The sequence below is a fragment of the Oncorhynchus masou genome, unplaced genomic scaffold (assembly GCF_036934945.1).
Source record: "Oncorhynchus masou masou isolate Uvic2021 unplaced genomic scaffold, UVic_Omas_1.1 unplaced_scaffold_3048, whole genome shotgun sequence".
Lineage (NCBI taxonomy): Eukaryota > Metazoa > Chordata > Actinopteri > Salmoniformes > Salmonidae > Oncorhynchus > Oncorhynchus masou.
In genome coordinates, this window is record NW_027009467.1 from 32,501 (window position 1) to 43,707 (window position 11,207).

An 11,207-nucleotide genomic window follows, 5' to 3' on the forward strand; every position below is an offset into this window, starting at 1 on the left:
GGGGAGAGGAAGAGGGAGAAGGAGAGGGAAGGGGAGAGGCAGAGGGAGAGGGAAGGGAAGAGGCAGAGGGAGAAGGAGATGCAGAGGGAGAAGGAGAGGGAAGGGGAGAGGCAGAGGGAGGAGAGGGAAGGGGAGAGGCAGAGGGAGAAGGAGGGGGAGAGGAAGAGGGAGAAGGAGAGGCAGAGGGAGAAGGAGAGGGAAGGGGAGAGGCAGAGGGAGAAGGAGGGGGAGAGGAAGAGGGAGGGGGAGAGGCAGAGGGAGAAGGAGGGGGAGAGGCAGAGGGAGAAGGAGAGGGAAGGGAGAGGGAGAGGGAGGGGAGAGGCAGAGGGAGAAGGAGGTGGAGAAGCAGAGGCAGATGCAGAGGGAGAAGGAGAGGGAAGGGGGAGGCAGAGGGAGAAGGAGAGGGAAGGGGAAGAGGCAGAGGGAGAGGGAAGGGAGAGGCAGAGGGAGGAGAGGGAAGGGGAGAGGCAGAGGGAGGAGAGGGAAGGGAAGAGGCAGAGGGAGAGGGAAGGGGAGAGGCAGAGGGAGGAGAGGGAAGGGGAGAGGCAGAGGGAGAAGGAGGGGGAGAGTAAGAGGGAGGGGGAGAGGCAGAGGGAGAAGGAGAGGGAAGGGAAGAGGCAGAGGGAGAAGGAGATGCAGAGGGAGAAGGAGAGGGAAGGGGAGAGGCAGAGGGAGAAGGAGGGGAGAGGCAGAGGGAGAAGGAGGGGGAGAGGCAGAGGGAGAAGGAGGGGGAGAGGCAGAGGGAGAAGGAGGGGGAGAGGCAGAGGGAGAAGGAGGGGGAGAGGCAGAGGGAGAAGGAAGGGGAGAGGCAGAGGGAGAAGGAGGGGGAGGGGGAGAGGCAGAGGGAGATGGAGGGGGAGAGACAGGGAGAAGGAGGGGGAGGGGAAGAGGCAGAGGGAGAAGGAGAGGGAAAAGGAGGGGGAGAGTCAGAGGGAGAAGGAGGGGAAGGGGAGAGGCAGAGGGAGAAGGAGAGGGAAAAGGAGGGGGAGAGTCAGAGGGAGAAGGAGGGGAGAGGCAGAGGGAGAAGGAGGGGAAGGGGAGAGGCAGAGGGAGAAGGAGAGAGGGAAAATGAGGGGGAGAGTCAGAGGGAGAAGGAGGGGGAGAGGCAGAGGGAGAAGGAGGGGAAGGGGAGAGGCAGAGGGAGAAGGAGGGGGAGAGGCAGAGGGAGAAGGAGGGGGAGAGGCAGAGGAAGAAGGAGGGGGAGGGGAAGAGGCAGAGGGAGAAGGAGAGGGAAGGGAAGAGGCAGAGGGAGAAGGAGAGGGAAGGGAAGAGGCAGAGGGAGAAGGAGGGGGAGAGGTAGAGGCAGAAGGAGAGGGAGGGGGAGAGTCAGAGGGAGAAGGAGGGGGAGAGGCAGAGGGAGAAGGAGGGGGAGAGGCAGAGGGAGAAGGAGGGGGAGGGGAAGAGGCAGAGGGAGAAGGAGAGGGAAGGGAAGAGGCAGAGGGAGAAGGAGAGGGAAGGGAAGAGGCAGAGGGAGAAGGAGGGGGAGAGGTAGAGGCAGAAGGAGAGGGAGGGGGAGAGGCAGAGGGAGAAGGAGGGGGAAAGGGAGAGGCAGAGGGAGAAGGAGAGGGAAGGGAAGAGGCAGAGGGAGAAGGAGGGGGAGAGGTAGAGGCAGAGGGAGAAGGAGGGGGAGAGGTAGAGGCAGAAGGAGAGGGAGGGGGAGAGGCAGAGGGAGAAGGAGGGGGAGAGGCAGAGGGAGAAGGAGAGGGAAAGGGAGAGGCAGTGCGAGAAGGAGAGGGAAGGGGAGAGGCAGAGGGAGAAGGAGAGGGAAGGGGAGAAGCAGAGGGAGAAGGAGGGGAGAGGCAGAGGCAGAGGGAGGGGGAGAGGCAGAGGGAGAAGGAGAGGGAAGGGGAGAGGCAGAGGGAGAAGGAGAGGCAGATGGAGAAGGAGAGGGAAGGGGAGAGGCAGAGGGAGAAGGAGGGGAGAGGCAGAGGGAGGGGGAGAGGCAGATGCAGATGCAGAGGGAGAAGGATAGGGAGGGGGGAAAGGAGAAGTAGAGGGAGGGGGAGAAGGAGAGAGAGGGGGAGGGGGAGAGGGAGGGGGAGACGTGTCTTACAAACATCATTAACGTAGAACATGACATGCACATGGTCGTGCTAAGCTAAACCTAACCTCACTGTAAGCAGGAAATCACTCCACTGTGTTTGAAGATGTGATATTGTTCTGTCAACATACTTTCAACATGAAGACCTGCCTACAAAACAATCCAACACCCTCAAAAGGAAACAACACAAATATATCATTATATTAAAGCAGCCAGGTCACCCGTGATACAAGTCCGTATTTGACGTCCGTCCATGTCTGTAGATGTCGGGAGAGGACGTGAAAACCGTCCACTAGGGGGCAACAGTGAACGCGTAGGTTTCAGTTGTGGACATGGGGATGGTCGACGGGAGTAAGCATTTGCCTCTGATCACAGAGGTTGCAATTTCAAATCCAGCGATAGAAAGTTGGTTTTGATATTTTTGTTTTTTAAGCCTATCCCAAATCTTTAACCCTTAATCATTCGGAGTTAACGCCTAACCTTACGATTTCAACTTGGTCCTGTGTGGCTCAGTCGGTAGAGCATGGCGCTTGCAATGCCAAGCGTCGTGGGTTCGTTTCCCACTGGGGCCACCCATATGCAGGGTGCCCCAGCCGACTTGTAAGTCGCTTTGGACAAAAGCGTCTGCTAAATGGGATATATATATATATATAATAACTTTAAAATGTGACGTTTGAGAAACACGGAGCAACGTCTAATTCTGACATGAGACGGTGAGAGCTAGTCGATTAAAGACACACTCTAGAACATGTGTAATAACTTCAGCCAGTAGTTTTGAAAGTGGTGCTCACAAGCTAAAAGTGGTCCCTGTGTGATATGTTACCAATGGAATTAGTGCAAAATATTTATTTTTTCTTAAACATTTATTTTTGGGTGGTGGGGGGGGTATATCAGCTTTAATATTACCGATAGGTTCTATCAATTAAATTTATTTGCAGCATTTTGATTTTTGCGCAATAAATTTTAGGAATTTGTTGAGCTAAAGGTTCGAGCATGTTTGTCTCCACCTGCACGTCGCCCTCCTTGGTCCCGATGCCCAGTGTACATCCATCTCTGCTCCAGGACACAGAAGACACAGAGTGAGACAGGCTCAGTGGGAGAGAAGGTGCTGCTCTGGGATGGATGCAGCCCTGCAGAGTGGGTGTGTCCGCCTTCCACAGGAACACGTCACATCCCAGGGCTATGGCCACGATTCCACTGTTACTCCAGTCCAACGGGTGGCTGTCTGAGGAGAGGAGAAAGATTTTTAAATTAACAAACGTTCTATTTTACACATAGTATTTGCAGTTACAGTATTCTACTAAATAGACAGCTCTGTTTGTGTGTATTATCACAACAAGTTAAAGTTTGACCTACGTATTTTGTGATTTTGTGTTCAATGCTCTACAACAAAGTTTTCTTAGTGTCCAATAAGCTTTCTCTGCCCTTAACCTTGTTCTGAACACCTCCAAAACAAAGGTCATGTGGTTTGGTAAGAAGAATTTCCCTCTCCCACTGGTGTGACTACTACCTCTGATGGAGCTTGAGGTAGTCTCCTCATACAAGTACTTGGGAGTTTGGCTAGACGGTACACCGTCCTTCTCTCAGCACATACCAAGGCTGCAGGCTAAAGTTAAATCTAGACTTGGTTTCCTCTATCGTAATCGCTCCTCTTTCACCCCAGCTGCCAAACTAACCCTGATTCAGATGACCATCCTACCCATGCTAGATTACGGAGACATAATTTATAGATCGGCAGGTAAGGGTGCTCTCGAGCGGCTAGATGTTCTTTACCATTCGGCCATCAGATTTTCCACCAATGCTCCTTATAGGACACATCACTGCACTCTATACTCCTCTGTAAACTGGTCATCTCTGTATACCTGTCGCAAGACTCACTGGTTGTCTCTACCTTCTTTCCCTTTGTGCTGCTGTCTGTGCCCAATAATGTTTGTACCCTGTTTTGTGCTGCTACCATGTTGTGCTTCTACCATGTTGTGATGCTACCATGTTGTGCTGCTACCATGTTGTGTTGCTACCCTGTTTTATGCTGCTGCCATGTTGTGCGATGCTTCCCTGTTTTGTGATGCTACCCTGTTGTGATGCTACCCTGTTGTGATGCTACCCTGTTTTGTGATGCTACCCTGTTGTGCTGCTACCCTGTTGTGATGCTACCCTGTTGTGATGCTACCCTGTTTTGTGATGCTACCCTGTTGTGCTGCTACCATGTTGTGCTTCTACCCTGTTGTGATGCTACCCTGTTTTGTGCTGCTGCCATGTTGTGCTGCTACCATGTTGTGCTGCTACCATGTTGTGCTGCTACCCTGTTGTGCTGCTGCCATGTTGTGCTGCTGCCATGTTGTTCTGCTACCATGTTGTGTTGCTACCCTGTTGTGCTGCTACCATGTTTTGTGCTTCTACCCTGTTGTGATGCTACCCTGTTTTGTGCTGCTGCCATGTTGTGCTGCTACCATGTTGTGCTGCTACCATGTTGTGCTGCTGCCATGTTGTGCTGCTGCCATGTTGTGCTGCTGCCATGTTGTGTTGCTACCATGCTGCGTTGTTGTCGTAGGTCTCTCTTTATGTAGTGTTGTCTCTTGTCGTGATGTGCGTTTTGTCCTATATTTTTATTTCATTTATTTTTAATCCCAGGCCCCGGTCCTCACAGGAGGCCTTTTGGTAGGCCGTCATTGTAAATAAGAATTTGTTCTTAAAACTGACTTGCCTCGTTAAATAAAAGTTAAATAAAAAATACATGCATACATACAATCTGATTGTGAAGACAAACACTAACAACTGCATATGATCTTCCAGTGAACTTAACATATCGTCTGATTTTGGAATTTATATTTCACTTCCTGGAGAATCTGTTAAAGAGAGGTTGCGTCACTCTATATGTTCCATTAACTAGAAGATAAACACACGCATTACCAACACACACACACACACACACGCTCCCAGAAATGCATAATCTGACAAAGATCTGGGTAAAGAATTAGGCTTGAACCCTATCCAAAAGACAAACGTCCATTCTTTCCAAAGCTATAGCAAGATCACACCAGATAGACTACAGTATTCAACGTTTGTCCAGGTCCCCAAGACGTCAATACCACTAGGAGCAACATTTTTTTTTATTCCACCTTTATTTAACCGGGTAGGCAAGTTGAGAAGAGATAAAGATAAAGCAAAGCAGTGCAACAAACAACAACACAGAGTTACGCATGGAATAAACCAAACATAGTCAATAATACAGTAGAAAAATCCAGTGTGCAAATGAGGTAGGATAATGGAGTTAAGGCAATAAATTGGCAATAGTGGCAAAATAATTACAATATAGAAATTAAACACTGGAGTAATAGATGTGCAGAAGATGAGTGTACAAGTAGAGATACTGGGGTACAAAGGAGCAAGATAAATCAATAAATACAGTATGGGGATGAGGTAGTTGGATGGGCTATTTACAGGTGGGCTATGTACAGGTGCAGTGATCTGTATGCTGCTCTGGCAGCTGGTGCTTAAAGCCAGTGAGGGAGATATGAGTCTCCAGCTTCAGAGATTTTGGTTGCAGTTCCCAGGTTGTTGTAGCATTACCCCAGTTAACCAGGGGTAATGAATGCCTACATTTAACTGTCAATTTTTCTTAAGCTTAACCATCAAGTGTTTTTTGTTTAAACAACCGTAACGGATTTGGTAGCTATAACACAATGGATACGCTTGGCAGCTATAACACAATGGATACGCTTGGTAGCTATAACACAATGGATACGCTGTTAGCTGTAACACAATGGATACGCTGTTAGCTATAACACAATGGATACGCTTGGTAGCTATAACACAATGGATACGCTGTTAGCTATAACACAATGGATACGCTGTTAGCTATAACACAATGGATACGCTGTTAGCTATAACACAATGGATACGCTGTTAGCTGTAACACAATGGATCGCTGTTAGCTATAACACAATGGATCTGCTGTTAGCTATAACACAATGGATCTGCTGTTAGCTATAACACAATGGATACGCTGTTAGCTATAACACAATGGATACGCTGTTAGCTATAACACAATGGATAAGCTGTTAGCTATAACACAATGGATACGCTGTTAGCTATAACACAATGGATACGCTTGGCAGCTATAACACAATGGATACGCTTGGCAGCTATAACACAATGGATACGCTGTTAGCTGTAAAACAATGGATACGCTGTTAGCTATAACACAATGGATACGCTGTTAGCTATAACACAATGGATATGCTGTTAGCTGTAACACAATGGATATGCTGTTAGCTATAACACAATGGATACGCTGTTAGCTATAACACAATGGATACGCTGTTAGCTATAACACAATGGATACGCTTGGCAGCTATAACACAATGGATACGCTGTTAGCTATAACACAATGGATAAGCTGTTAGCTATAACACAATGGATACGCTGTTAGCTATAACACAATGGATACGCTGTTAGCTATAACACAATGGATACGCTGTTAGCTATAACACAATGGATAAGCTGTTAGCTATAACACAATGGATACGCTTGGTAGCTATAACACAATGGATCTGCTGTTAGCTGTAACACAATGGATCTGCTGTTAGCTATAACACAATGGATATGCTGTTAGCTATAACACAATGGATCGCTGTTAGCTATAACACAATGGATAAGCTGTTAGCTATAACACAATGGATCGCTGTTAGCTATAACACAATGGATCGCTTGGTAGCTATAACACAATGGATCGCTGTTAGCTGTAACACAATGGATCGCTGTTAGCTATAACACAATGGATCGCTGTTAGCTATAACACAATGGATCGCTGTTAGCTATAACACAATGGATCTGCTGTTAGCTATAACACAATGGATCGCTGTTAGCTATAACACAATGGATAAACTGTTAGCTATAACACAATGGATCGCTGTTAGCTATAACACAATGGATCGCTTGGTAGCTATAACACAATGGATACGCTTGTTAGCTATAACACAATGGATATGCTGTTAGCTATAACATAATGGATAAGCTGTTAGCTATAACACAATGGATACGCTTGTTAGCTATAACACAATGGATACGCCTGGTAGCTATAACATAATGGATACGCTGTTAGCTATAACACAATGGATCGCTGTTAGCTATAACATAATGGATAAGCTGTTAGCTATAACACAATGGATCGCTGTTAGCTATAACACAATGGATAAGCTTGTTAGCTTTTTCTTAACCTGGATAATACTCGCCAGTCTAGCTTCCCTGCTCCACCCACCGCTACCCCCTGGACACTGATCACTTGGCTACATAGCTGATGCCTGCTGGACTGTCCATTAATCACGGTACTCCATTCTGCTTGTTTATGTTTTATCTGTCGGCCCCAGCCGCACTCAGGCTGTGTGTAGTTAATCCGACCCTCCCTGCCTAGTCAACGCCATTTTACCTGCTGTTGTTGTGCTAGCAGATTAGCTGTTGTTGTCTCAACTACTGTTTTAGCTACTGTCTCAGCTAGCTCTCCCAATTAAACACCTGTGATTACTGTATGCCTCGCTGTATGTCTCTCTCAAATGTCAATATGCCTTGTATACTGTTGTTCAGGTTAGTTATCATTGTTTTAGTTTACAATGGAGCCCCAAGTTCCACTCTTCATACCCCTGATACCTCCTTTGTCCCACCTCCCACACATGCAGTGACCTCACCCATTACAACCAGCATGTCCAGAGATACAACCTCTCTCATCATCACCCAGTGCCTGGGCTTACCTCCGCTGTACCCGCACCCCACCATACCCCTGTCTGCGCATTATGCCCTGAATATATTCTACCATGCCCAGAAATCTGCTCCTTTTATTCTCTGTCCCCAACGCTCTAGGTGACCAGTTTTGATAGCCTTTAGCCGCACCCTCATACTACTACTCCTCTGTTCCGCGGGTGATGTGGAGGTAAACCCAGGCCCTGCATGTCCCCAGGCACCCTCATTTGTTGACTTCTGTGATCGAAAAAGCCTTGGTTTCATGCATGTCAACATCAGAAGCCTTCTCCCCAAGTTTGTTTTACTCACTGCTTTAGCACTCTGCTAACCCTGATGTCCTTGCCGTGTCTGAATCCTGGCTCAGGAAGGCCACCAAAAATTTGGAGATTTCCATTCCCAACAATAACATTTTCCGTCAAGATAGAACTGCCAAAGGGGGAGGAGTTGCAGTCTACTGCAGAGATAGCCTGCAAAGTAATGTCATACTTTTCAGGTCCATACCCAAACAGTTCAAACTACTAATTTTGAAAATGACTCACTCCAGAAATAAGTCTCTCACTGTTGCCGCCTGCTACCGACCCCCCTCAGCTCCCAGCTGTGCCCTGGACACCATTTGTGAATTGATCGCCCCCCATCTAGCTCCAGAGTTTGTTCTGTTAGGTGACCTAAACTGGGATATGCTTAACACCCCGGCAGTCCTACAATCTAAGGAAGATGCCCTCAATCTCACACAAATCATCAAGGAACCCACCAGGTACAACCCTAAATCTGTAAACAAGGGCACCCTCATATATGTCATCCTGACCAACGAGCCCTCCAAATACACCTCCGCTGTCTTCAACCAGGATCTCAGTGATCACTGCCTCATTGCCTGTATCCGCTACGGAGCCGCAGTCAAACGACCACACCTCATCACAGTCAAAGGCTCCCTAAAACACTTCTGTGAGCAGGCCTTTCTAATCGACCTGGCCCGGGTATCCTGGAAGGACATTGACCTCATCCCGTCAGTTGAGGATGCCTGGTCATTCTTTAAAAGTAACTTCCTCACCATTTTAGATAAGCATGCTCCGTTCAAAAAATGCAGAACTAAAAACAGATATAGCCCTTGGTTCACTCCAGACCTGACTGCCCTCGACCAGCACAAAAACATCCTGTGGCGGACTGCAATAGCATCGAATAGTCCCTGCGATATGCAACTGTTCAGGGAAGTCAGGAACCAATACACGCAGTCAGTCAGAGCTAAGGCCAGCTTCTTCAGGCAGAAATTTGCATCCTGTAGCTCCAACTCCAAAATGTTCTGGGACACTGTGCAGTCCATGGAGAACAAGAGCACCTCCTCCCAGCTGCCCACTGCACTGGTCACGATGGCAACACCCACCCGTAGCACGCGCTCCAGCAGGTGTATCTCACTGATCATCCCTAAAGCCAACACCTCATTTGGCCGCCTTTTGTTCCAGTTCTCTGCTGCCTGTGACTGGAACGAATTGCAAAAATCGCTGAAGTTGGAGACTTTTATCTCCCTCACCAACTTCTGAGCAGCTAACCGATTGCTGCAGCTGTACATAGCCTATCGGTAAATAGCCCACCCAATTTTACTTACCTCATCCCCATACTGTTTTTATTTATTTACTTTTCTGCTCTTTTGCACACCAATATCTCTACCTGTACATGACCATCTGATCATTTATCACTCCAGTGTTAATCTGCAAAATTGTAATTATACGCCTACCTCCTCATGCCTTTTGCACACAATGTATATAGACCCCTTTTTTTCTACTGTGTTATTGACTTGTTAATTGTTTACTCCATGTGTAACTCTGTGTTGTCTGTTTACACTGCTATGCTTTATCTTGGCCAGGTCGCAGTTGCAAATGAGAACTTGTTCTCAACTAGCCTACCTGGTTATTTAAAGGTGAAATAAATAAATAAATAAATAGCTATAACACAATGGATACGCCTGTTAGCTATAACACAATGGATACGCTTGGTAGCTATAATTAATCTCCATTCAAAATCTTATTTTACCTAACCCCTACCTCCTAACCCCTAACCCCTAACCCCTAACTCTCTGTGTGTGTGTGTGTGTGTGTGTGTGTGTGTGTGTGTGTGTGTGTGTGTGTGTGTGTGTGTGTGTGTGTGTGTGTGTGTGTGTGTGTGTGTGTGTGTGTGTGTGTGTGTGTGTGTTTGTGTGCGTGTGTGTGTGTGTGAGAGAGAGAGAGAGTAAAGCCCCTTGAATTGAATTGAATTGAGAGTGCCATGCACTCACAGTAGTCATCCTGCAGAGAGGGCAGTGCCAGAGTCAGCTGTGGTTTAGACTGGTCTGGAGTAGAGGGAGCCATATAAATGACAGAGAATGGCTGCAGGACAGATTAACACACAGAGACACACAGACACAGTCAGGTCTAAAACACACAGTGAAATTATACTGTAGCACAGGAGGCCGGAGGCACCTTCATTGGAGAGGACGGGCTCATAGTAAATGGCTTGAAAGGAATTCATGGAATGGTGTCAAATTTCATTCACTCCATTCCTGACATTATCATGAACCTTTCCTCCCGTCACCAGCCTCTCGTGTGCTGCTGACAGAGCAGTATTAAATAGAAATATAGCAGTCCTACTGAATATAGCAGTCCTACTAAATATAGCAGTCCTACTGAATATAGCAGTCCTACTAAATATAGCAGTCCTACTAAATATAGCAGTCCTACTAAATATAGCAGTCCTACTGAATATAGCAGTCCTACTAAATATAGCAGTCCTACTGAATATAGCAGTCCTACTAAATATAGCAGTCCTACTGAATATAGCAGTCCTACTAAATATAGCAGTCCTACTAAATATAGCAGTACTACTGAATATAGCAGTCCTACTAAATATAGCAGTCCTACTAAATATACAGTGCCTTGCGAAAGTATTCGGCCCCCTTGAACTTTGCGACCTTTTGCCACATTTCAGGCTTCAAACATAAAGATATAAAACTGTATTTTTTTGTGAAGAATCAACAACAAGTGGGACACAATCATGAAGTGGAACGACATTTATTGGATATTTCAAACTTTTTTAACAAATCAAAAACTGAAAAATTGGGCGTGCAAAATTATTCAGCCCCTTTAAGTTAATACTGTGTAGCGCCACCTTTTGCTGCGATTACAGCTGTAAGTCGCTTGGGGTATGTCTCTATCAGTTTTGTACATCGAGAGACTGAAATTTTTCACATTCCTCCTTGCAAAACAGCTCGAGCTCAGTAAGGTTGGATGGAGAGCATTTGTGAACAGAAGTTTTCAGTTCTTTCCACAGATTCTCGATTGGATTCAGGTCTGGACTTTGACTTGGCCATTCTAACACCTGGATATATTTATTTTTGAACCATTCCATTGCAGATTTTGCTTTATGTTTTGGATCATTGTCTTGTTGGAAGACAAATCTCCGT

General features: G+C 46.8%; 1 protein-coding gene across 1 annotated transcript in view; it reads right to left on the minus strand.

Moving 5' to 3' along the window:
• The window catches only part of LOC135534126 (cell division cycle protein 20 homolog B-like), a gene marked incomplete at its 5' end in the record, with an annotated part of 17,622 nt that extends 7,488 nt beyond the window's left edge, over positions 1-10,134 (minus strand). Inside the window, 2 exons of the mRNA XM_064961256.1 lie at positions 3,049-3,266; positions 10,044-10,134. Coding sequence (XP_064817328.1) covers positions 3,049-3,266; positions 10,044-10,134 — 309 coding nt within the window. The remainder of the gene's footprint in view (positions 1-3,048; positions 3,267-10,043) is intronic.
• Between the last annotated feature and the right edge of the window lie 1,073 nt (positions 10,135-11,207).